The sequence below is a fragment of the Pelodiscus sinensis genome, chromosome 29 (genome assembly GCF_049634645.1).
Source record: "Pelodiscus sinensis isolate JC-2024 chromosome 29, ASM4963464v1, whole genome shotgun sequence".
In the NCBI taxonomy this organism is placed as follows: domain Eukaryota; kingdom Metazoa; phylum Chordata; order Testudines; family Trionychidae; genus Pelodiscus; species Pelodiscus sinensis.
This window is the reverse complement of record NC_134739.1, coordinates 13216937-13244628: the sequence shown is the minus strand read 5'-3', so window position 1 is coordinate 13244628 and position 27692 is coordinate 13216937. Positions and strand designations below refer to the sequence as shown.

General features: G+C 43.7%; 1 protein-coding gene across 1 annotated transcript in view; it reads right to left on the bottom strand.

Annotated features, from left to right (window-relative positions):
* Positions 1-27692, bottom strand: part of NPEPPS (aminopeptidase puromycin sensitive) — a 66059-nt gene that overhangs the window by 19589 nt on the left and 18778 nt on the right. The window contains exons 3-12 of the mRNA XM_075911445.1: positions 17595-17672; positions 12980-13101; positions 11585-11692; positions 10054-10254; positions 9518-9614; positions 9375-9408; positions 7847-7961; positions 4590-4754; positions 3141-3245; positions 2624-2684 (exon numbers count right to left, since the gene is read on the bottom strand). Of these exons, the coding sequence (XP_075767560.1) occupies positions 2624-2684; positions 3141-3245; positions 4590-4754; positions 7847-7961; positions 9375-9408; positions 9518-9614; positions 10054-10254; positions 11585-11692; positions 12980-13101; positions 17595-17672 (1086 nt within the window). The remainder of the gene's footprint in view (positions 1-2623; positions 2685-3140; positions 3246-4589; positions 4755-7846; positions 7962-9374; positions 9409-9517; positions 9615-10053; positions 10255-11584; positions 11693-12979; positions 13102-17594; positions 17673-27692) is intronic.

Below are 27692 nucleotides of genomic sequence, written 5' to 3'. Positions count from 1 at the left end.
AACATGCTCTTAAAAATCTCCATCAATGGAGATTCCACAGCCCCCCAGGCAATTTATTCCAGTGCTTAACCACCCTGGCAAGTAGAAAGCTTTTCTTAATGTCCAATCTAAACCTCCCTTGCTACAACTTAAACCCATTGCTTCTTGTCCTGTCCTCAGAGGTTAAGGAGAATGATTTTTCTCTTTCCTCCTTGTAACAGTCTTTTAAGTACTCAAAAGCTGTTACGTCTCCTCTCAGTCTTCTCTTTTCCAGACTAAACAAACCCTCATAGGTCATGTTTTCTAGACTGATAATCAGTGCTGTTGCTTATCTTTGGACTTCTCCAACCTGTCCACATCTTTCCTGAAATGTGGAACCCAAAAAGTGGAAAAAGTCTAGCTGAGGCAGAGTACTGCAGAAGAATTACTTGTCATTTCTCACTTAACACTCCTGCTAATCCAGAATGATGTTTGCTTTTCTTGCAACACTGTCACACTGTTGACTCATATTTAGCTTATGGGCCACTGTGACCCTCAGATGCCTTTCTGCAGGACTCATTCCTAGGCAGTCATTACCCATTTTATAACTGTGCAACTAACCGTTCCTTCCTAAGTAGAGTACTCTGCATTCGTCCTCACTGAATTTCATCCTGTTTACCTCAGACCATTTCTCCAGTTTGTTCAGATTATCCTGAAATATAATCCTATCATCCAAAGCTCTTGCAACCCCTCCCAGCTTGGTATCGATCACAAAATGTGTAAGTACTTTTTATGCCATTATCTAAATCGTTGATGAAATACTGAACAGAATCAGACTCCGAACTGTTCCCTGCAGAACCCCACTTACTATGCCCTTCGAGCAAGACTGTGAATCATTCATAATGACTCTCTGGGAAGTTATCCAACCAGTTATGCTCCCACCTTATTGTAGCTGCATCTAGGTTGCATTTCCCTAGTTTGTTAATGGGAAGGTCATGTGAAACTGTATCAAAAGCCTTACTAAAGTCTAGATATATCACATCTACTGCTTTCCCGCTATCCACAAAGCTTTCTTTGACTGGGTAACAAGCCATCAGATTGGTTTGACACAATTTGTTATTGACAAATCTGTGCTATTACTTATCACCTTATCTTCTAGCTGTTTACAAATGGACTCCTTAATTATTTGCACATTATCTTCCCTGCTACAGAAGTTAAGCTGATTGCTCTGTAGCACCCTGGGTGGTCCTTATTTCCCTTTTCATAGATGGGCACTGTATTTGCCTTTTTCTAGTTTTAAGAACCTCTCTTGCCTTCCATGACTTTTCAAAGCTAATGTCTCAGATAGCTCCTCGCTCAGCTCCATGAATATTCTATGATGCATTTCATCAGGACCTGGTGACATGAAGACATCTAACTTGTCTGAAATAATTTTTAACTTGTTCTTTCCTATTTCATAACTTTCTGATCCTACCCCATTTTCACTGGCATTCACTATGTTAAGTGTCCAATCGCCACCAACCTTCTTGGTAAAAACAGAAACGAGGAAGTTAAGCACCTCTGCCATTTCTGTATTTTCTGTTGTTTTTCCCCTTTTCATTGAGTAATGGCCCTACCCTCTCCTTGGTCTTCCTCTTGCTTCTAACATTTGTGGAGTGTTTTCTTATTACCCTTTATGTTTGATCTCGTTTTGTGCCTTGGCCTTTCTAATTTTACCCCTTCATAATTGTGTTTGTTTATATCCACCCTTTGTAATTTGACCTAGTTTCCATTTTTATAGGATTCTGTTCATTTTTACTTAATTGAAGATCTCCTAGTTAAGCCATAGTGGTCTCTTGCCAAACTTCCTATCTTTCCCATGCACTAGAAGAGTTTGCAGCTGTACCCTTAATAATGTCTCTGAAAAATTACCAACTGTCTTCAATTATTTTTCCTCTTAGAGTAGCTTCCTATAGGATCTTACCTATCAACTCACTGAGTTTACTGAAGTCTGGCTTCTTGAAATCCACTGTCTATTTTGCTGTTTTCCCTCCTCTCCATTCCTTAGAATCATTAACTCTACCAATTCATAATTTCTAGCCAACCTGCCTTCCACTTTAAAATTCCAAACCAATTCCTCCTTATTTGTCAAAATCAAATCTAGAACAGCCTCTCCCCTAGTAGCCCTCTTCACCTTCTGAAATAAACAAAACCTGTCTCCAATACATTCTCAGAATTTGTTGGATAATCTGTGCTCTGTTGTGTTAATTTTCCCTACAGATGTCTGAGCAGCTGACGTCCCTCATCATCACCACCACGTCCTGTGGTTCGGAGATGATTTCATTAGTTTAAAAAAAGCCTCATCCTCCTCTTCTTCCTGGTTAGGTGGCCTATAATACAGCTCTACACCATGACATCATCCTTAGGTTTTACCCCTTTTATCCTTACCAAGAGACTTTAAACAAGCCTGTCTCCTATGTCCCTCTCAATGTCAGTGCAAGTGTATACATTTTTAATTTGCAAAGTAACATTTCCCCTTTTTCCCCTGCCTGTCCTTCCTGAGCAAGATGCACCTTTCTATACCAATGTTCCACTCATGCATATTATCCCACCAAATCTCTGACACGCCAACTCTGTCATATCTGTTTATTTACTAGCATTTCATACAAAAATAACTGCTGATTACCTGTAGCTGCATTCCTCTGCTGGAACCTGGTTAAGTACAAATTCATTCCTTTCCGAAAATCCTAGAAACATACAATTAAACAGGTAATTGCTCCAGAAAGGAGGCTCTCACTGTCCTCCCAGTGCAGTGCACTTACGTCCACACATCAGCCAAGGGTCCCTAGTACTGGTTTTCCTTCTCTACCGCACCCCTAGGTTGTGAAGTCAGGCATCAAAATGGCTTTGTAGAACTCCTGGTCGGTAGACTTCAAGCTTCAAATGCATTTGGAATATTTAAACAATCATGTTTCTATGTTGTCCCAATAGCTTAGTTCCCGCCCTGAGATTTATTAAGGGTGTTCAGGTTTCCTCCAGAAGAGTAGTAATAACTCCCCAAAAACGAGTGAAAGAATTAGTGTTCAGGAGCATAAATGTTCAGCAATCAGAAATCACACACTTACAAACTGTTTATAGGTTGTTCAAACAGGAATTTTTACTAACAATCTACATTAAAATTACGTGCAACTGGGCACTTTTACCTCATCTCCAATGTAATCATGTAACATTCGGATTACAGATGCTCCTTTGCTATAAGAAATAGCATCAAATATTTCGTCTACTTCAGATGGGTGGCCCACATTGACCTAGGATATACAGTACAATGTGTAGTTAAAACAAACTGCCTCTTGTCTGCAGTTCCAATTCAAATGAACCAACTAGCAGAAAAAAAATTTCATACTTAATGCTAAAACAATTTTCTCAATAGTTCAGCTATAGAGGAGGTTCACATAGCCTGCCTCCAGGTCTGAATTGCTCACTAAGCCTGCCCAATGGGCCTCTCCAATTAGATATGTTCAGAGATGACAAGACATGGATTCGTTTATAGGTAGATAATCTTGTGTTTCATTTCCAGCATCTAATAAATAGGTCTGAAGCTGTGTTCCCTATAAGCTGTGCGCTTGTATGGCCACGTAAAAGAGATTCCAATGCCACACAGATAATTAGCAGAGCACTCACAGCTTGGTTTACATTTCTCCTGTGGTGCACATTCACACATGCATTGTTGCATGTAACAAAATTTATTCTGCACACAGATGGAAAAACCTGCACATTGATGTTAGGTCTTGACCCAGTCCTTTGTGGACTATGATCTATACCAGTGGTGGGCAACCTGCATCATACAGGCTGCATTCAGCCCAGCAGGGTTCTATGTGTAGCCCATGAGACATTTTGTTTACCAGTGCTCATAGGCAGGGTTGCCAGATTTCACTGGTTTCCGTCCATTTTTTTTCCCTACTGGTATTATTAAAGCAACATGCACATAAACCAAGGGCATGTAAAGCGAGGTGCATGCTGACTGCACACAACTTTGACTGTAATTGCTGTGCGCACCTTCTGCTTCCAAACTGCTGCTATGGTCCAGTTGGCACATCCTGCAAATTCTAGGGATGCAAGTGCAGTTAGCCAAACTATCCTAACCTGGGAGACCATGTTGGTTATGACAATCTTGCGGTCCTCAGAGATGAAGGAGGGCCACTCATGTGGCCCACTTACTAGCCTAGGTTGCCCATCACTGGTCTATACTCGATCACTCATACTGTGACTTGACTAAATTTGATTGGGCTCAAAGTAAAAAAAACTGGTTACTGATTAGGCAATGAGGAAAGTAAGCTTTTAAGAATACCTGCACTGGATCTGCCTGTTTGTGATGTCAGCACACACCAGTATCCACAAGTATCCCAAATTCCCTGTTATTCAAAGCATGATCATGCCCCCTGACATCTATGACATTAAGAATTTCCTTGATTATCTGTTTGACTGAACATATTAAATCCCTCTGTCATTGAAATAATGGAAGCTAGACAACAAGTATAAATGAATAGATTCAACATTTCCCTCCTTTTTAGCTATCAGTGGAGGGGTTCTGCTGAGAATTCCTAGCTGAACTGAAAGCAACATAATGGCAAGAGCAGGGAGTAACAGCTCACTTCAATAGGATGACTGTTGTCTAAGGCATCAAGCTCCTGCGCTCGTGTGTAATCAGCAGAAACAAACTGAGTCCAGATATCATATTCTGGGAAGCAGTGGTCTACACAGAGGTACTCAATCCAGGAGGCAAAGCCTTCATTCAGCCAGAGGTGGGTCCACCATTCCTTGAAAGAAAAGAGGAGTATTTGAATGTAAAATGCTTTTCCCCCCACTAGTTTCACTTATTGTAACGCTCCTTCCTACTCACTGAACTAAAATGCCTGCACTACAGACTATTAGCAGCCCAGATCACTGCTATCAGAGGGAAAGGGCTACTGAGGTGGCGTCTGAATTCTCCGATATGGAGAGATCAAATTTAGGAAATAGAACAGAATGCACAGCAGACTAACCCTAACCCTTCAGCTTTAGAACAGCTGATGGACTGACTTGAGCCCAGCGCAGAATGACCTACCCAGCAATTGCTTGCTAGCTGACATTTGCTTCCAAGAACGCAGAACGGGGAGCGCAAACATGCAGATGGTGGAAAAGAAATTGCTGTACAAGCTATATATGAGGCTGTATCTGAGCATAGAGCCACAGGCGGAACAGTTACAGGAAGGACTAACAAGGAAGACTGAATTGGGGAAGCTGACTGTGGCATGAAAGGCTACAGTTCAACAAAGTAGTCAAATCATGGGGAAGCCACACATTCTGCTCCTTAGGGAAAGACCCAATCCACAGCTACATGGGAATTTTTCTATTAAGGTCCTTATAGGTAATGGGAAAGGTGTTTGGATACCCAAGGGAGAAAGAATACCATTTTAAATAGATACTGAAAACCAGTAGTTATTTTAAGTTAAAGTAGTTTCAGGATTATACCTGCCCCAGACACACTTCCTGACAATTTTTGTGGCTTTACAATTATACTGTCCTATATTTTAAGATGCATCTTATCTCAGCTAAGAGAGAAAACTGCCTAATTGTACCAAGGGAGATAAGGAAACCGACTACATATGTAACTGGGGGAAAAAAAGAGAAAAAGGCTTTCCTGTCTTTTTATTTCTTTCAGTTATAGTTCTCCTACTTATAAAAGTAGATAATTCAGATTTAAGTTGCCATGTCTGCTTAATGAGAAGAAATTGGAAAGTGATACAGAGTTAACCCAATAGAAATACAGCCACACACCAATACTACTACTCTGCTAGGAATGGAACATAAGAGGGAATTCAATAAGGAATAATTTTATTGAACAGTCTATGCAGATAAGTCCAACTTTATTTTTAGAGTAGAGACTGTCCAATTTTCATTATAGTTCTGATAAAATCTGTTTCCAAGACATGGTTCCAAAACTTAAATGCAGTGCTCATGCCAAAGGATTACTGCAACTATGAAAAATGACAGACATTCAACTTTAGTTTCAAATTCCCAGGAGGCTTCTTCTATATTAATTTCATGAAGTATAAGTAGGTGTCAGGGACATGCTAACTGCAAGAAGCTGCTACTCTATCCCAATGAAAACTCAAGACCAGGGTGGGGAAGTGAGATTGCAATGTTATTGCTGAGGCATCCCTTTATTTCCCAGAATTATTTTGATTCCAATTAGTTTAACATCTTGGAATGTGCAAGAGCTGGCATTTGAGGGCCTTATTGTCTGGTAAATTCCAGAATTGGTACCCTAACCGTAATGTAACTGACACTTCCTGCAGTGATCGTATCTTTGCTCCCTGCATATAACAAGTTACCTGAGTCAGACATTCACAAACATCTAAAATGAGAAAGTGAAAGGCTTTCACCAAAGAAACATAACCCTATTTTAAACACAAAAAATAAAAGAAAAATAAAAGTTTAAATGGAAAAAAAGCTTTAAAAAGGAAAGAAAATGCCACTTTAATAAAAAGTTTTACAAAGCCCTTATAAGACAAGTAATATTCCTTTGTTAAGTTACAGTGGGCCACCAGCAATCTCCAAAGCACTTGTTAGTGATCCAGAAAGAGCTGGTTGATCACACAATGCCACTTTATTTCCACCTGCCCAACTACATTAAAAGCTAAAAATACATTAAATACTAGCCTAATCGTACTTTGCCACTTAACTGTGTCACTGTCACTGGGATATGACTACAGTTACAGAGGGAGGTGCCCTGTGCAATTGTGAATGCAGAAAGAAAGAAGTGATCCACAACTTTGTATTGTGACACACGTCACACTATGGGAAAGCTTGAGAACCTATGCCTTACTGCTGTCACTGGCCAAGTGACACACAAACCTCTCTTCTATCCAAAGCACAATCTCTCTTTTGGCAGCCTAAAAGCCAGAACTAGAAAACTTTGCTGGCTCCAGAAGTGTGCTCCTTTTGCGGCAGTGCTTCTAGTTCAATTACCCAACATACTGTGCTTCTGGCACCGCATAAGGCTTCCTAACCTCTAACCTTGTTGGCTTCCCAAAACCCAGTGGCAGGGTTTTTCTAAGGGGGTGTCAGAGAAAAGAAAGCAAAACACTAGAAAGATCTAACTGGGACAGGCAGATGCCACTTCTTAGCAGACACTTTAGTAAACATGGCTTCCAGGTTTGAAAGCCCAGGGGGGAGTTTATTGGCACCTTTCAACCCTGCTGCCTCTCTCGTATTTGTACTCCCATCAAAATGGCTTTGGCATCAATCATTCAGAAGACTGGTTCCCTACAGACCCAAAATAATCAGTGTCAGCTACTACCAAGTAACTTGTCAGCTAATGGACTCGGATAAAACGGTTCCAGTGTCACAAACTGAGAAGTCTGCTCAGTAAGAAAAGCTGATGATGACCGTGAATCATCCTTACTAGAAAGGAAAATGACTTATCACTTTGAAAGTTATCTAATATGGTGGCTTAACGAATTTCCATGGAAACCTGCTGTTCACTTCCCACTGTTTGACTACATTGAGACAGACTCAGTCAACTTCTTAACATTAATTCATACACACCAGAACTGGTTAATTAGCCTTTTTCTCTTTACAGATCTGTTCTACAGGAGCATCTGATGCCCCTTAAAGACAACATGTCACTTCCTTTTCACGTAATACTTTTGGGGGCACGTGAAGTACCTAACCGTAGTTAGGAGGAGCACTGCCAAACTAAACACGATATGTCTCATCATAACTAGCTTGCAAGTTCCTTGAGGTGGAGACAGTCTGTTCTATTTTTGGACAGTGCCTAGCTCAATGTGTTTATTGGTCCATGCTTAGGGCTCTTACGTGTTACAGTAATACAAACAAGAATAAAAATACTTTAAATATTAGATACCATAGTCACAAGGTTTCCAAACCACTGATGAGCAAGTTCGTGTCCCACAACCAGAGCAACCCACTGACGGGATGAAGAACAGGAATTTTTGGGATCAATCAGCAGTGCAGTCTCCCTGTTTTTAAGGAATAAAGAGAAGCTGAGCCGCACATGGATTACCTAAGCAAGCTACAATCATGAGCCGTACAACTGAAAAAACAGAAGTTGTTTCAGTTTGCACATAAAACGGTTACGTTACATTTTAGAGCAGTTGGGATGATTTGGGGCAACACTTCCTCAAGGAATACATGAAATCAAGTGCAAAAAACCCAGACAAGAGAAAAACTTTATTCTGAAAAAAAAAAAAAAAGTCCAACTACATGTCTAGAAAAAACGGGGGAAATGTCTCACCTTCACTGCAATTTGCTTTCACACTCCATAATGTATGCAAAGCAAGTTTTCTTCCCCACACTCAACCCAGAACCAATCTGCGCTCATCCAGGAGCCCAATCATCGGCAGTGTAACATTTACCATCTTAGATGCATACAAATATACACATCCCTCCCCACTTGTAATCAAATTAGAGAACTCTGAAGTCATCACAAACAACTGCATCGTAACTATGGCTTGGTAGGTCAACCAGCAGAAACTATTCAACAGCAGAGACTCAAATGAGGGGAAGAAATGTCTTGGATAAAACATAACCTGCTCATTATGCCAATCTTCTAAGTATCTCACAGGTAACAGACAAGAGTGTCAAACTGAATGCAAGGGGGAAACTTTGTACTAGCATTAAAACCATCTTGCAAAACTCTCCTTACCCACTGCATATAATTTTAGGACAGGGAATAAAATATCAGTTCTCATCAGCATGGCAGAATGGGCAAGGAGATTTTGTGCACAGGCTGGTCATTTTTTCATAATAATTTTGAAGGCCAAATTAATGGGACGAACTGATAAAGAAAAATCCTGAAATCTCACTTCAGTAGAACTAATGAGACTCCTCTGTTGCAAAAGAAGGGAGAGCCTTCCAACAGCTCAAAAACAAACAGGAGAATATCGAGCAGAAGGCATAAAATTTTGCTTATCTAATCAAGTAACTGAAAATGGAAGGCAAGATAAGGTTTTCAAAATTACTCAATTCATGTTTGTCCTATGGTTGTAGAAGTTTACCAACTTGGCTAGAATAAGTACAAATCAGGAACAGTTTTCTAAATTGTGTAAACAACGACAGAACTAGGGGGAGGGGAAATGCAGCCAAGAAAACACTTTTTTTCTTTGGCAAACACCACCGCTGCCAGATGCTTTTAAAATCTTTAAGGCTATCTTGGCTAGTTGCCTTAAAGGCTAATCCTTATCCTTTGGAGATGTGAACATGACTGCATTCTGGTGTAAAAGTCTAAATTACTCAAGACTGAAGCTGGAGTTGAGGAAGTTACTCAACCTTACTTGGGGGAGAAACCCAATCATTACAACCCCCTAAAATCAGTCTGGCTGCCTCCAAAATTAGTGAACAAAGGGGAGAAAGACAGTATTTTAACAGCATACCTATAAGTAACAAGGCCCCAGTTCTCCATGGCACCTTTATAAAATAAATACAAAGGTTTATTGATATTGATACACACCTCTTCCTAAATGTTTAAAATTCAAAGAAAATCAATACCATTCAGCAAAAAAGTGAGTTACTTTACCAGCTGCAAAGTCTGCAATAGCTATGAGATCAATTTTAGGAAGAGGATAAGGAACATTGAAGTAGTCCTTATAAAAAGGCAGAGTTTTAGCAGCAACCTATAAAAAAATAAGAGGAAAAATCTACTAAACATTTTAACTAACTCACAATGACAGGCAGTAATGACATTACCACATGACTAAGTACTCCAGAAAGAAGCACATTCTGGCCTCCTCCCCAGCAATCACAAGTCTAAAAGATGGGACTTCCAGGAATGCCAAAGTAACAACATTTGGAAGTCCCCTGACAAGCCTTGCTGCCTTGCATTGACTTTATACAAAGGTGATCATGCCAAATCATCTCAGTTGGGTCAGAATTCTATATTTTTGTCAAGGCTTCAAGGTTTCTTTCTCCTTATTTCTCCATGTCACTAATCAAATCAGAATCAAGGCAACATGACAAATGTCACATTAATTGTGCTGTTGACAGAACCCAGGTTCCCCGCAACTGGGAACTACACAAATAGTAGAGGAATCACTCCAAATGCATTTACTGTACCTCTAATGCAAACTTTCCCTGTTCTGCTTTGCCAACAGGAGTGTAAACACGCACTAGCACACCATCAGACGACCTGGTCTCTACAAAGTCATACTCTCCCACCACAAAAGCTACTAGGTACGTTGACATCACAGGTGTGCGGGCAAACTTCACTTCCACCAAATTTTCATCATCAGGGTATGGCTTCCGATCAGTGACATTCTTTCCAACAACAAGAAAGGAATGCAGTTAGTACCATGAAAAACATCACTGGATTACAACTTTAACACACTATGCTTATAGCCAGGGCTCGACAAATAGTGCAATCTACTCGCCTACGGGCGAGTAGATTGCAACCCGGAAGAGCCGGGTTTGGGCGATCTGTGCATGCGCAGATCGCCGGACAGTGCATCTGGTGAGCAGGGCTTGCTGCAGTTCGGCGAGCCCTGCTTATAGCCTCCCCACTTACCCCCAACTGAACAACCTGAAAAACAAATACCTATTTTGTATAGTTTATTCCACAAGTTATTTCACACTGCAGTAGCTTTTGCTATCAGTTCCTGGGCTCTCACTCCCTAAGACTGGTGATGGGACCCATGCCTAATGAGCCTGTTTCCCCCACGAAGTTTTCAGGGCATTATTCTTTCATTCAAACACTGAACGGCTGGCTGCCATAAAATGATTGACGGACAAGACTTCTGGCCTGCATTAGTACATCATAGCAATACGCCGTCTGAGCAAAGCAAACTGGGTCATAACTGAAAATGATATTAACAGGGAAACAGACATCCCAGCGATAGGCGCCTATAGCATGAGATACTGAAGAGTGGCTTCTCCGTAGCAAATAACTATTATGAATAGGAATGTAAAAAATGCTTTTAAAAAGTCACCATTAAAAATCTTCGTGGTTATACACACTGCAGAGCCCACAGCATGGGGTGGCAGCCCACTCGTTGGAGCAGGGCTGGCAGCTGGCACGTACCAGCGGATGAGTTTAACCACAACTGGAACCGATAAGCTGATGCTTATTGGTTAACTGGTTCCACTCTTAGATCCCTAATTTATGAAGATTTATACCACACCATATTTAAAATGGGGAATGTGAAGATACCTTGTTTGTACCTGTAATAAAATTCCTGCCACTCGCTCATGTTATGTCTGAACATTAATTAGCAGCTCTCCAGGGCAGAGACTAGTCCTATTCATCTATAAAATGCACGCATGCTTACGTAGCTATCTAAGCAAGCAAAAGGTTTATTTTTTCAAGCATTCAATTAATGGAACAGCATGTCATGCCATGCATTACGACTTGTTTTAATGAACAACCCTTTCTGGTTTGTGCAGAGTATTTAATTTTTAGCATCTACTAGCCATGGATGTCTGTTTTAAAAAAAACAGTCCGCAATCAAGTATAATTGCTTAGTGATCACAAATAATATAGTCCATCTTCCTATTAATGGGTGCTAGTTACACACATCACTAAGTTGCAAACAAAACTGCTAGATAGCCAGTTGCTATACAAAAATTAGTTATTTGCACATTAAGCACTTACCATATTTGACAAAGCTACTCTGTCTTTAGGGACAACCAATGAGATATCAAATGTCGCTTTAATAGCAGGTTCATCCCAGCAAGGAAAGGCTCTGCGAGCATCAGTGGCCTGAAGGAAAGAAAGCAATAACTGAACAAATCTTTCACAGAGATTATGACAGTGAAGCATATCAAATACATTCTATTGGTAGTCTGGCACTCTATGGTCGGACTCTGCTAGAAAAAGTTTCCTTGTTCTTTTTTGACCTTTGGGTTAGTGTGTTTCTCTTAATGTATAGTTTAATTCACTCTCAGGTTAAAAAAAAACAACAGAAATTCATTTTGTTTTGTGTCTGAAGTTTATAGGCCCTGAGCAAAATCCAGCAGAGTCATGACCGAATAGTGCTTCGGTCACGTCAAAGGGAGGGTGCACACATAGTCACAGAAATCACACACGATCCCTTGGTTGCATCAGCTCACTACTCTGCACACACCAAATTATGTTTTATTTGAATTAAATAGAGGAAAAAGTGCTTCATGTGTTTATTTATATAACGAAGACAACTGTTGATGTCAAGAGCTATAGAATATTTGAGACAGAAGACAGCACACAACCTGTGTACCATTAAGATACTGGGACCAAGTCAGAGCGTCCAAGTAAAATATTAGTGCACTTTCAATAGGCAACTTATATGGACATTAGGTTCAAATAAGCTGTTTAAATAATTTATTTCTAACACAGCAGCTGATGGACCATGATGGAGGAACTTGCCAAAGCCTGGGATTTGTTGACTTTTAGGTCATAGTGCAAAGGTTATTTTTTATTACCTTGTATTTTGCTGAGAGTGAGAAGTGGAAAATGTGGATTCCAGAAACTCAAGCCATGCATGTGAGTGAGACCAGTGTTCACTCTAAGCTGCAGGGCAGCCCAGCCCCGTTCAGTCAGTCAGCTCCTTGCGAGCCCTGAGCCTCTGTCTGGGCAGGACTGATGAATCACCTGTGAAGCTGGGCTGCCCCACGGCTTAGAGCAGGGGTGGCCAACCCACGGCTCTTCAAAGGACAAATTACAGCTCCCGCACCCGTGGCTCAGCTTCTGCACCTGTTCTGCAATCCCCTGCTCTGACCTTTTTTCCTTGTCTGGTCAGGGCGCCACTGGGGGCAGCAAGATCTGACACTGCGGCCGATGGAAGCCTGGTTTGGTGACACACTGCTGTTAAAGGAGCAGCGGTTTTTTGCTCAACAACTTCTTTCCCTCGGCTGTTTGCGCTATATCCACCACTATTTTGGCTCTTTGTCTGTAACGGGCTGGCCACCCCGGCTGAGAGGGAACTAGAAAAGAACTGTATCCCAATCTTCTCCCAAGAGTAAATCCTGCATTAAGAATGACTCTTCCTGAAAACAAAAATATAGCTCATACCTCAAACTGAGTGACAGCAGCATAGCGCGTGTCTCCGGAAGGGGTGGTATATTTACTTCTATAAAAACCTTTCATTTTATCATTCAGCTCTCCAACAAAGTCTATCTTTAATGTCCCTGTCCCTGTGACAAAAAAAAGAACAGAGGTGACATGTTATTTGGAGGTGCCAAACAGAACATTTATTTAGCCTGTTTTTTCACATCAGGCTACTTAGTTGGCTCACTACCCTTCTGAAATAGCTCCTCCTTTCCATTCGTCCCCACCCACAGCACCACTGCCAGCATCCTTCAAGTCCTCCCCTCTCCTGACAGCACTGCACAGAACACTGCCCAATGGCAGCTAAACACTAGGAGTAATGCAAGCAGCCGTGGCACTATGGCACTTGACTGGTACAGTACCTCCCGGGTTCTGCTTGCATTCATTTCTCTCTATTCATCGCTGCACTGTAACCAGACTGAGCTCTTTCTACCCAGTATAAGAATCTGATCCTGCGACCCTTACCATTATGAGTAAGGGATGCATGATGGGATGTTACTTTTAACTCCACAGGTAGGCTTAGAAAACCTAATCATATAGAGTGCCTAAGGATGTTAAAATGCGGTTAATTGACTAGTCGATGGAATTTCCGTCAACTAGTCGATAGGCACTTTCCGCACTGCTACTAGGGCTCTCGTACATTTCAAAGCAGGAATGCAGAATTCCATGTATAGCCTGGGGCCAGCGGGAAGTCGCACTGACTCCAGGCTGCACGCGGGTGCCTGCTTTGAAATGCACAAGAATGCCCAGCAGGGGCTCTTGTGCATTTCAAAGCCATGGAGCCCAGGGTCCCCTACTAACCCTGGGCTCCATGCTATGCTGCATGCCGCTAGGAGCCCGGGGTCAGCTGAGGACTGCCGAACTGACCCTGGGCTCCACTGCCCCCTTTGAAATGCCACCTCCATGCGTTTCAAAGGAGCAGTGGAATCCAGGGTCAGTTGGGGACTCCCAGCTGATCCCAGGTTCTGGGGAAATGCTGCGGGGAGCCCAGGGTCATCTGGGAGTCCGCAGCTGACCCTGGGCTCCACAGCAGTTGCCCCTTTCAAATGCCAGAAGCAGCGTTTTAAAGGGGCAGCCACCACACACCTGATCCACAGATCAGCTGTGCAGCAGCTGCCCCTTTGAAATGCAGCCTTGGAGTTTCAAAGCAGCAGCGTCACACAGTTGTGCAGCGCTGCCAATTTGAAGTATTCCCCCCCCCCTTTGCTGCCACTCTCATATAGAGGCAGCAAGGGGGGTGGGAATCGATTCATCGACTAGTCTTTAACATCCCTAAGAGTGCCTACGTGATTATTAATAAAACCTTACAAAAATCTAATACAGAAGTCTAGGTAGAACTTGGTCTGCACTCTGACATCTAATTCAGTTACATCCAGGATTTATTCTGCCCTTGATGCCTCAGCACAAAAGGAGAACCTGATCTTGCTAAGGAAGGCAAGGTGCCAATAATCTACAGAATAAAGTATGGTAACATTTGTATCTGCTTAGAATCTTTACACATCTGAATGCACAGATAAAAATATCCACCTCCCTTACTCAACTGTGGTGTCAAATTCCAACCTAAAAATCTCAGCAAACAGAACTGCCATCCATACAGTAAGCAAAGAGTTTGTATACTGAAAGCTTGGAGAACACTACAGTAATTAAGCTTAGCTTTTTCTGGGTAACAAGAGAACAGATCAACGGTCTCTCGTATAAATAGCTCCTACGCCTAACTCCCAGCGGCAAGCAGATGATCAGAATCACCTCAGGAGTTCGAAAGCAAACTTCACTATTACTAAAAGCAAACAATCACAATCATGTTTTAGTTCTGCAAGCCTAGAGTTGAGGCAGCAAAGTAACTATTACTGGCACTGTTTACTTATTGTGTCAGTGATTTTTACCATCAAATTTCTTTGTAGAACAGGTTTCAAGTCAAGTGAATGTAATTTGCACTGACACTGTAAATGAAACTTTATTCTGGTGCAATCCAACCACGGATACAGTTCTAATGTAGAATCAACTGCTAATTAAGGAACTAGAGTGACCAATTTAAAACACAGGCACAATTGCTCTTACTTAAAAAAATGTTCTTGCAGAAGCCTACTAGAATTCTAGAAAATAGGACCTACAAACCTTTAATCGATTCGTTTTTTAATTTCAACCTGCTACCACCAAATATAACCGGATGAATAAGACACTTGCAAATTTCAGTCTTCTACTGGCTCACACTAATGAACACACTAGACCAACCAGATAAGTATAACATGCACAGACTGGGACTTTGTGCATCTGTCCATGAAACGTGAAGCCTGCTGCAGCTCCCCATTCTTTCTTGGAGGGATAAGGGGGGGAACATCAAACACTAAGACAATGAAGTATGAGAGAATGAAATATGGAATTTTTAAAGTAATTAAAACTTGGTATCTTTCAAATCTTGATTTTTAAATAGATAGGCAAATAGTAACCTACACTAGATTTTTTCTAAATCAGTGAAATATTTACACCTCTCTACAAGAATGTTTCCAGCTGACCCAGACACTAATATTTTACCAAATTATCAACAGGAATGCTACAAGACACTAACCTTCCTTTATAGTGCTGCCATTACTAGGCACCATGATACCTGCAGTCAGACAACCATCACCTGCACATTTTTTCCCACTGAACTTGTATCTAATTATTGTGCAAATCAGTCAATGAGCTTAACCTAACAGAGGACAATATCTTACACAGAGGATCTGCTGAAAGATTCCCAGAGCTGTCAGCACAGAACCACCATTGCAGAAAGGTTACTTCTTCTGGGTAACCACAAAATAATTCCATAGCCAGGACACAGTGTTGCTTGATGGGAAGATTTCTTTAAAGGCTGCAACACCAGTAGCCCATGTGATTTCAGTCCGCAGTGTCTCACTATGTATCCTAAGCTTACAAATGATTTCTCCTCATCAGGTCAGAAGATAGTTGAGTTTCCTGTTCATACCCATTCCATCTGGGGTCTCTCTGCATGGGCTGCCAAGGAGACTGCCAAGAAGTAGAGCCAACTGTGGTATGGATGTGAGAGATGGACATCCATCCCTCCAGGATGTGGGCTGAATCCAAATGCTCATTTTAACATACGCTCCTCAATAACCAGTTCTCTTACAGTCCCTTACAACCTGGGATAGATTTTAACTCATGCCAGATATGAGACAATTAATCTCCTAAACAATCCAATGATGTTACTAATGTCAAAGGCTGCTTGAACAATGCAGCAGGTCTAAACAGGCCTCAAAATGTACTATATGTTCAGATGAAATAAATACTGCAAGTCAGTCTTGAAACAGAGCAGTCTCACATTCTAGAACCTTGCCCTTGTTGCACCCTTCATGCAGGGATAACAATGCACTTTCAAAGCACACACTTAGCACTTTGCACTGTAGTTCACATGTTCAAAACAGTGTAAAAACATTCATTAATCCCCAGCTATGGAATGGGGAAGGCTGAGTCTTAAGCAACTTCTGTCATTCCTAGATCATCCATTTTTCTTGGTTCCCTTCTTGTCACCTATCTAAGACAACCAACATATTTAGTGAACAATTAAAGCGGTTTGTTAGAAACTAATAGTGGAAAGCAAAACTAGTCAAGACAGCCAGAGCAGGAGTCATGGTAACCTGAACTATGCCCACTTTGTATAATCTTCACTCACTTCTTATAGGGCTTTCTATACAAACTAGTTTTTCAGTTAATTAGATAATGACTATTAACTGGGGCTGTTAAATTGATTTTTTAAATCAGTTACAGTATGTATACAGATATTGATGCTTTACTACATTTCCAAATATACGGATTTCAATTACAACACAGAATACAAAGAGTACACTGCTCACTTTATATTTTTATTACAAATATTTCCACTGTAAAAAGATAAAAGCAATAGTATTTTTCAAATCACCTCTTAAGTACAGTACTGTCGTGCAAGCTCCTTTGTGAAAGTGCCATTTACAAATGTAAAAACACTTTTAATTTTTTTTTTTTTTTTAAACAGAACTGTACTTGAGAACAAAGCTTTAAAACTTTAGAGCCTACAAGTTAATGCATGACGGAGCATACAAATCTTTAGCATACCTGGCACAAATACCTTGCTACGCTAGCTATAACAGTGCCATGCAAATGCCTGCTCTGTCAGATGACATTGTAAAAAAGAGGGCAGCGTTATCTCCTGCAAATGTAAACAAACTTGTTTGTCTTAGCGATTGTCTGAACAAGAAGCAAGATTCCCATCAATGTAAGATGCCCACTGAACTGACTTAACTCCACCTCTCTGAGAGGGGTAGAGCTGAAATTAATGTAATTAGGGCAATGTCTATGTAAATACTGTGTTACCTACACTGTCCGCTGGCTGCCAGCACCCCAGACGTCAGAGCAGTGTGTTGCGGGGGGGGGGAGGTTCCTGTTATCAGTGCCCACCATTCCCCACACAGTTAAGTCAGTGGTGAGGATAAGCACAGTGGATGTGTAACACCGCTTTAATGACTGCAGTGGCTATATGTTGAATTAACTTAAGTTGACTTGATTTTGTGGTGCAGACATGCCCTGGGACCTCGGAAATGCTGCTTACCTTTTTGTAGAGTACTGGGAAAGGAGAGTGTAACTTTCTCATCTTCATTTTGATAATTGAATCCCGTGGCGTGTATTTCTGAAACGGAAAGAGCACTTGGTTCAGACAAGAGCCTAGAATGTTTCTGTAACTCAAGAGCACTTTATAGCATTTTGCTAAGCTCAGCTGGACTCAGTTCGCTGAAGTGTGAGCGTAATCACTAATCAATATTTCAAGTAACATAGAACAATGTAAACCTAAATACCCAAAGAAATACCACACTTTGACAATATTCAATGCTCGATTCTCATGCCTCAGGCAACCAAGTTAAGCATATTTATGTGGGGATCTTAGTGTTCCCCCACACAGATTTCACTTGAAGCTCCCACCTCAACCTCTTCCCCCACACACTCCACCGGAATGCTTCACTTACACAGATCTGCATAAGGCTGAGCAACCTATCTATCTGTTTGTAACCAGAGCAACGTGAGCAGTATGTTTAGATTATAAACTCTTTGAGGCAAGGACTTTGTCTCTTGTGCAGGTCCAAGCATGTTCGGAACACTTGAATACTGCTCCGCTGATAACGAACGAAACTCCAATGGACCACCTCTCATTTAACATGAGATGTAGCAGTGTTATGGAGAATGAGAAAAGTTGTGCCAATAGAAATTTGTTTAGTATAGTATTACCTAATTTTTCAAACATGGTATTTACAAAAAATCAATTTGTTTTAGAAGCTTCTAGATCTCAATTTGAAAAAATAACTAACCAGATTCTTATACCGTGAAAAATGAAACTCAGAGGTTTTCAGAAACAAGGATCTTGGTTTTGTTTAGATTTATAAGGGAGCTCAGTTCTAACTGGAGCTCATACCGCTGTCATTAAAATGTAATCTTTGAAGTAAATTGTAAATGCTTACTGGTAAATGACTCCAGGCCAGACTGAGGTAGAGAGGAAATCAGCCCTCAGCTACCAAGCTCATCTCCCAGGCTGCAGTGCTCAGTGCTGACAGAGCATTTTCAATTGCTTCTTCTTCCTTTCTAATCAATTCAGAGAGTGGCACTTACTGTGTCTGGAGGAACTGCTGTGTTCAGACCTTCCTCACCTAGGAAAATTGCTACAGCTTTCAAGGTGAGATCCTAGACTCTCTTCACCCCATCCTTGGTCCACACAAGCAATCCATCACTAACCAGCTTTGAGAAGAGCAGAGCTGTTTGTAATCAACAGAGGAGCACTATTTTTAATAGTGCCCAATGTTCTGAGCTGGTAAATTTCCATTCAGCACATTACATGCACACCAGCATTATATAAATTGAATCATAGTTGTGAATTTACTATCATCATCTCAGGTATTAATTGTTAAAGGACAACAGAAATCAGGAAAAGGATGATAGAAGAAATGTGCTGTACTTACGTTAGATAGGGACACATTAAAAGAGGAATGTGCCAGAGAATCCATTCTCATTGTACGGATCCTTGAATCACTATGGCCTACATCTAGAAACAATGGAGTTTAATTTTAAAGTATTATAGAATGACCTCTTTTTCTAGGGCCATATTTTGTGGCAAGGTGGTATTTTCCAGACATATTTTTAGATACAGCCTCAGAACACTCACGTTCATTTTGACAAGTCAGAAACTGTCAGGAAGAACTCCTTTTCCAAGAACACATCTTCAGTAAACAGTACTTTTGTTTACTCTAGTATAAAAGGGGAGAGAATGTGTTGCTCCATTTTTTTTAAATGGCGCATTATTTCAGCCTGAAAGTCATCCAAAGTAAATACCAATCTCTGTTGACAAAATATAAATGTAAAACTTCTATGAATGTATTCAGTCTTACCTGCTTGCTCCCTGCTACCTTACTTAGGAATTAGTCAGCACTGACTGCAATAATGAAATATTCAACAAAAAACCCTCTCGCTATAAAACAACTATAAGAGGAAAGAAATATAGTAATGAATCAATACCAAAAGAAAAATGATAGTTCAGTGGACTGATTTGTTAAAGTTTAGTCTACTAGCTTACACTGCATTTCCACTAGGGATGTTTTAGCAATTGTGTAGCTACAATTCTTATAGGTTTTACGGTTACTAAATGCTCTCGCCCCCGGGGGGCAGAGCCAGCAGCCAATATGCTCCTGGCTCCCAGCCCCACTCCCAGGGAGCCCCATGCCACCTCGTGGTGGTGCCTCTATCAAAGGCATCAGTGCAGGATGGCAGGCGGGAGCTGGTTTGCGAGAGGAGCCAGTTTAGAAGTCAGCTCCCCATATAGATGGGCTCCCCACCTGCTGCCCCTGATACAGTTTCCGTCCATGGGGAGATCGAGCCCCCCGCAGATGGGGGCTGCTGCCGCCCCACACTGCTGGCTCTGACAGAGAGGTAGCAGCACGGGGCAGCAGTTGGGAGCTGGTTCAAAAACTGGTTTCCCACACAGACTGGCTCCCGCCTGCTGCCCTGTGCTGTTGCCTCTGTATCGGAGCCAGCAGTGCGGGGTGGCATGCAGCTTCCCTGTGCGCTCTTCATTTAAAATTCAGACCAGTGGGCTGGGACTGAGTCAGCCTGCCAGTCTGAGTTTTAAGTGCAAAACATGCAGGGGAGGAGGAGTGTTGTGGTTAACCGGTATCGTTAACGGATAAGCAATCACTTATCAGTTGAACGGTTAGCCGCTAACATCCCTCATTTCCACTATTTTAAATTGTCTATGCCCTTCTGCTCAAATTGCTGAATTTAAGTGAAAACAGGCCTGGGATTAATATTCAGGCATTAGAAAGACTTGAACGGTGCCTTTTGGTCAAAATTTCACCAAATACAGCCAGGAAAAAAAAAAGAAACAGTCATTAGAAGTCTCTAGTCTATTAATTTAGTAGAAGATGGAAAAGCAAAGGAGCCATGAGGGCGAGCTGTAGGTCAAAGCATAGCCAACAGAATGTCACATGTATGGTGGTCTGAACAAGACACACTAAGGAACTTCGTGGTTACATGAGGGAGCCAAACTGGTTGCCAACTCAATCACTAAATAAGATTTGCTGGATTTTGACCCTTGCTATTTTGAGATTCCAACGGAAAACAAAGCTGGTGTAACAAAATAGAGCGCCAGCAATCTGTCAAAAGAGGAGAAAGGGATTGAACGTCTGCCTCAGATATTACTCTGTCAAGCTGCCTGGAAAGTATGTTATCCACCACAGGGGCCAGCAAATATCTAAAAGGGTGTCACAAGGAGAAAGGAGAAAATTTGTTCCTCTTGGTTACTGAGGACAGGACAAGGAGTATTGGGCTTAAAGTGCAGCAGGGGAGGTTTAGATTAGACATTAGGAAAAAATTCCTAACTGTCAGGGTGGTCAAATATTGGAATAAATTGCCAAGGGAGGTGGTGGAATCTCCCTCTCTGGAGATATTTAAGAACAGGCTAGATAGACATCTGTCAGGGATGGTGTAGACGGAGCTTGGTCCTGCCTTGAGGGCAGGGGGCTGGACTCGATGACCTCTTGAGGTCCCTTCTAGTCCTATTATTCTATGATTTTATGAAATGATGCTGAGCTGACCAGCTATGTGTCAGCTTAGAGAGGCTAAAATAAAGAGCTAAGAAACCAGACTGGAAGGTCTGGAGCTGAACTCAGCAACAGAACCCTTTGCCACAGCCTTTTCACAACCTTTAATGAGCATTGAGCATGAAGTAAAGGAGTCAATGACCCAGCAGATCCCAACTGAACCTAGGGAAGTACCTTGCAGCACGCATAAGGGATGGAGATTGTTGCTAAACATGACACCAAATATTTAATTTTTTATTTTTTCCCTAAAGTCCCCAAATCACTACAAATCAATTGCTTAGCAGTGACATGTTGTGGTGTGGTTTTACTTCTTTTTCCTGCCTGTACAGGTTGAACCTCTCTAGACCAGAACCCTCAGGACCTGACCAGTGCCAAACCAGAGAATTTGCCAAATCATGGAAGGTCAATATTGTCGAGTAGCACGACTAACACTTCCACTACTTACTGGACTCTTAGAAGACATTTAGGGAAACAGAGCTAAATAACAGCACAGAACACTGAGAACCAGGACTGGTGGCTGTAAATAAAATGTATGGAACTGTGGAAATCTTGGCCGCACCCTTGATAAGTGGATATTTGGCTAACCAAATTAATGCCAGACCACAGATGATGCTGGATTACAGAATGACAGATTGACCGGATCAATCTGTACAAGAAAAAATATTGGGCAACTGCTTTTACCATGGCAGATACATAAGCAAAACAGCTCCTCACAGGTTTATTTTTCTGATTGCACAGGAAGAAACCTTGTTTATACATGCAGATAACCATTTTTCACAACAGCACTTAAATATGGTTAATTGTGTAGGGTAGATGGGGTTTAGCCCTGATTAAATAGGGTTGCTTCCAGTATCAGTTTCCATTGTAATGTGCACAGGCCCTTAGCACTTGATTGTTCAAAGGGGATCATTCTGACGAATGCTGCAGGTGCTCTGTAACTCAAATAACGCCTTAAGAATCACAAACTTCCTCTGGTTAATTTACATTTTTAAAATACAGGCAGTCCCCGACTTACGCGGATCCGACTTATGATAGATCCGCACTTACAAATGGGGCTCTCTCGCCCCGGAGCTCGCAGGCAGCATCCGCCACCTCGACCTCTGGGGCGAGAAAAACTGCTCCCGGTGCCCCTGGTCTTCTGGGGACCGTCTCCAGCAGACCAGAGACACCGGGAGCAAAGCCGCAGCAGCGGCGCGGTCCCATGCCTCTGAGGCTTTGCCAGAGCAACTTGGGGCACCGGGAGCAAAGCCGCAGTAGCGGCGGGTTCCCGTGTTTCTGAGGCTTTGCTCTGGCAAAGCCTCAGAGGCGCGGGACCGCGCCGCGGCTGCGGCTTTGCTCCCGGTGTGTCTGGTCTGCTGGAGACAGTCCCCAGCAGACCAGGGACACCGGGAGCAAAGCCGCTGCCGCTTTGCTCCCCGTGTCCCTGGTCTGCTGCGGGGGGGGGGAGGGGCGCATCTAGTGTGTCCCCCCCCCCCCCCCCAGCAGACCAGGCTTTTGTTGTGGACCCTGGGACAGAGCAGCTGGGGCGCTGCTGGTTGGTCCCGCAGCGCCACTCTGGGCACTACTGGACCAACCCGGCAGCACCCCAGCTGCTCTGCCCCAGGCGTCCTGATTCAGCCGCTGCTGGTCAGTTTCAGCAGCGGCTGAATCAGGACACCTGGGGCAGAGCAGCTGAGGTGCTGCTGGGTTGCTCCAGTAGCGCCGAGGAGCGGTGCTACTGGAGCAACCCAGCAGCACCCCAGCTGCTCTGCCCCAGGCGTCCCCAAGTCAGCCGCTGCTGAAACTGACCAGCGCTGACTACAGGAAGCCCGAGGCAGAGTTGCTCTGCCCCGGGCTTCCTGGAATCAGCCGCTGATCAGTTTCAGCAGCAGCTGACTTGGGGACGCTTGGGGTTCTTAAGTTGAATCTGTATGTAAGTCAGAACTGGCGGTCAGTTTCAGCAGCGGCTGAATCTGGACGCCAGTTCCGACTTACATACAGATTCAACTTAAGAACAAACCTACAGTCCCTATCTTGTACGTAACCCGGGGACTGCCTGTAACAAAAATTTAAATCTATGTGGCTCACAAAAGAATTTATTCAGTTAATATTTCAAAAATGCACACCAGAGAATAATTGTTGACTTGGTATCAATTCAAGTGCCTCTTCCTAGCCTCTCAAACTGGCTTCCACAAGCATTTTTATGTTAAAAGGCAGGAGACAATTGCATTTCTATCCAGCCAAGAAGCACACTATATCTACATTGGCAGATTTACAGCGCTGCTCACAGAGCACTGCTGGCAAACCGCTGTTGTGTGTCCACACTGTGCTCCTTGTGACAGTGGAGCATGTCCACATTAGCAGCATTTGCAATGCCACAGAGAGCAGTGCATTGTGGTAGCTATCCCACTGTGCAACCGGCTGCAGGGTGCTTTGGGAAAGATTTGCAATGCCACATGGGGCAGTCAGCATCACATGATTCAGGTTTCCCAATCCCATTGGTTCCATGATCATCCTGCTACACTGACAGCAGCTTTTCAACAAAAATGGAGGGGAGGAGTGTGAGACAAGGAGTGTGAGAGAGTGTGTACATGTTGGGCAGGGGGCAGACTATGTGTTTTGGGGGATCTCAGCATGCTGCCTTGTAAGTTCAGACAGCAGCAGGAAACAGCCCCTGCTGAGGCAGGGGGAAGGGGAAAGCCTGTCATGTCAGCTTCCCCCGCCCCTCTGCATGGCAATCTCTCACACACACACCTGCCTCTATTAGCAGGAGAATTCCACCTGAATGGTTTGCTCTGTGGCCTTGAGCTAAACAGCACAGCACGCCAGCTGTCCGAAGAGGAGCACTGAAAGAGGATATGCGCAGGCAGACAGGCAAGTTTAAAACCAAGAACAGAGGAGTCTTGAGGAATTATGGACCATTTCTGGAGGCCACAACACAGCAAACAATTCAAGTGTCCACACTGGCACCTAAGTGCTGTATCCAGAGGACAGCAACTGCTGAGTTAATGTGCACTTACTGTCTTTCCAGGATGGACACCTCAGGAGTTACAGCCACTGGGAGCAGATTCGCTGTGCTGTAACTTGCCAGGGTAGACTTGGCTTAAGTTGCACTATTTTTAAGAATGCCTATTCAAGCCACCAAGATTTAATACCCAGCAAAGTATGAATAGATCAGTGATTATCTTGCCCATGAGTACTTAAGCTTTAGAATACTGTCTAGAATACTTTTTAAGTGCTTAAGAGACCAGCTTGTAACAAACATGAAAATGTTGCATGAGGCTGCTGAAATTTCTGAGGGAGCTGGAGGCAAAGGCTCCTGAAAGAAATAGAACAATTTTGGCATTCTAATGACTTTGAAGGGCTTGGCACACTAGTATACACACTTGAACCAGTAACATGAGAAAACATGCAGAAGTTGTTAGTTCTCCATTTCTCTGGAAAAGGGCATAAAAAAGATCCAGCAAAATTTCCAAGATACAGAGCACTATATATTTAATACTAGTTTTCTATAAATAACATTCCACATTTTAAATAAATTACTGCACTTCTAAAAAGTAATTCTTGAAATTGCATAGTATCTCCATGGATTGTCAATTAATCCAATTTATCAGCGTGGAATACAAAAGTCTAGACCCGGGGATCATATGTCCAATCTAGTGCAGGGATTCCCAAACTTTTTGACACGGGGACCAGTAAATCCATTCACGAACTTTTGGAGGACCAGTAATGTTCATTTGCATATTTGCATATTCATTAATCAAATTATGAATATTCAAATAAGTTGTTTCTGGTCCTCCCAAAACCCCCCAGTGCCAGCTTTAGCAAAGCTTTTGATATGGTCGCCCACAATATTCTTGCCAGCAAGTTAAGGAATATGGATTGGATAAATGGACTGTAAGACAGACAGAAAGCTGGTTAGACCAAGGTTTCCCAAACTTTTTACTTTAGTTGGAACCCTTTTTTTTCCAATACTGCTTTTTGCAGCTCAAAAATATAAACACATAAAAAACAAACTGAGAAAATACCAGACATATAACATGTCTGGTATTTTCTCATTAGGTAAGTTGTATTATTATTAGATATATCAGTTTGTAGTTTCAAGCTGCCTGGCTGGTAAATGTGCTCAGGCTGCATGACTGTGTCTACCAGCCAGCCAGTTCGCAACTACTCGAGGGGGAGTGTGTGTGGGGGGGGACAATAGAATCCCCAGGCTGGACTAACTCATGCGGGGGGCAAGGGGGGAACAGGGGCAGCGTCCCAAGATCGAAATATGGCCTGGTCAGTCCCACTCCCCGCAGGCCGATTCATTCCTCCCCCATGCTCCCCCCGCTGTGGCACTGACCAGCCCCACTTCCCTCAACCCCCTCCCAGGCAGCCAGGTCCACTTCTCCTCCCAATCTCCCTTGGCCAGCCCCACTGCCTGTATCCAGCCCTCCTTCCAGAGGCCACTTCTTTTCCCCGCCCCCATCTTCCCCGGCCAGCTCCCTGCCCCCAACCTCGTACCGGCAGCCCTGCTTCCACCAGCCCTCCAATCTCCCCAGCCTGCCCCGATTCCCCTGTCCAGTGCTGCTTCCGGTGGCCAGCTCTCCCCTCCTCCTCACCCCAGAATCCCCTGGCACCTGCACCTTCCCTTAGCCCTGCACTCTCCTGGTGCCTCCCCCTTCCCGCACTGCCCCGCCCCCTTTGTCCTCTCTTTCCCTGATACCCACCCCCTCAGCACTCTCTGCCCCATCCCCTCCTGCCCCTCTGTGCCCTCACACATCACTTGTTCCATCCCCACCTCTCTCATGCCCACCCCTTCTTTCAAGCCTTCTCCCAGCACCTCCCCCTCCAGCCCCCAATGCCCTTTCCCTCTCCTCTCCTCTCCCAGCATAACCCTGTCCCCCCTCCCACTGACACCTCCCCTCCTGCCCTTTCCCTCAGGCTGTGTCTGGACTACATGCCTCTGTCGTCAGAGGCATGTAGATTAGACACATAGGCAAAGGCAAAGGAAGCCGCGATTTAAATGATCGCGGCTTCATTTACATTTACTTGGCTGCCGCGCTGAGCCGACAAACAGCTGATCAGCTGTTTGTCCGCTCAGCGCGCTAGTCTGGACGCTCCCCTGCTGACATCAAAGCCCTTTGTCGGCAGCCCCATTATTCCTCGTCGGATGAGGTTTACCGGGGCTGCCGACAAAGGGCTTTGATGTCGACAGGGGAGCGTCCAGACTAGTGCGCTGAGCGGACAAACAGCTGATCAGCTGTTTGTCGGCTCAGCGCGGCAGCCATGTAAATGTAAATGAAGCCGCTATCATTTAAATCGCGGCTTCATTTGCCTTTGCCAAAACAACAAATCTACATGGCTCCGTCGACGGAGTCATGTAGTTTAGACATACCCTCATTGTCTGCACTTGGCCCCCTGGCATTTGTCTCTCTCTCTCCTGCACCCTGTCCCTTGGTACCTTCCCCTCCCAAGCCCCTTCTCCTTCCACTCCTCCCCCTCCACGCAAGCCCGCCGCTGCCGCCTCCTCCTCCTCGCCTCTGCCCAAGCCCGTTCCCTACCTTCTGCCTTCCACATTGCGGGGCCAGAGGCCGCCAGAGCCAGCGTGGCCCTGCCACGTGCCTCCAAAGACTTTTAAAATCTCGGGCCGTGACGTCACGTCAAACCCGGGCGTCCTCCCCGCCCACGTGCAATGCCGCACATGGGCAGCAGCAGGCGGTGAGGAGGAGCCGCGCACGGCAGGGACGCTCTGGGGGTGGGGTGGGAGGACACACGGGGGGGTCGGCGCCAGGCAGAACCGGGGAAGAGACCCAGCTGGCACTTCCGGGTTCAGGGGCACCAGGCATGCTGAGGCCCGGTATTTTTTTCCCGCGGCCCGGTAGCGGGCCGCGGCCCATAGTTTGGCAAACGCTGATCTAGTGTATTTGAGATAAAAAATAGCCAAATGCCAAAGATAGACTCATACATATTCAGTATCAAAGTGATCGTAAAAGATGCTTCCCCCTTGATCAGGGATGGCCAATCTGTGGCTCGCAAGCCACATGCGGCTCTTACCCCCTTAAAGTGCGGCTCGCGAAGCCTTCCCCACAGCTCACAAAGCCACCCCTGCATCGCTAGAAACAATCCCTGGCCCCCAATATGGGAGCCTGATGTGGCCAAAAAGCCTTGTGTTTTCTTTTGAAGGGGCAGCGTTCTTTTCCTCCCCCCCCCCCCCCCCCAACAAAAATTGCTAAAAAAAAATGTCTGGCGCGGCTCTGCATTTTTTCCACCCCTGCTCTAGACTCATTAGCATCATTGTCCACACTTGCAGATGGGAGGGGGTGAGGACGATGTGTTAAAATACAAGGGTAGAGAAGACAATTTAACAAATGCTAACTGTTTGAGCTAAACCCTATGCTCTACTCTGCACATCCCTTACAAGGCTTACCACAGTTCCACTAAGTTGCATTAAATACAGTTTTTCCCTAGTGAAAACAAGACTTTCAGTGGTGTTTTCAGAGCTAAAAATTAAAAAACCTCCTTGGTCATTTACGAGTTATATACAACTCAGATACTGTTCATATAGAAGCTGCACAAATAGCCTTCAAAACACATTCTACATCCTG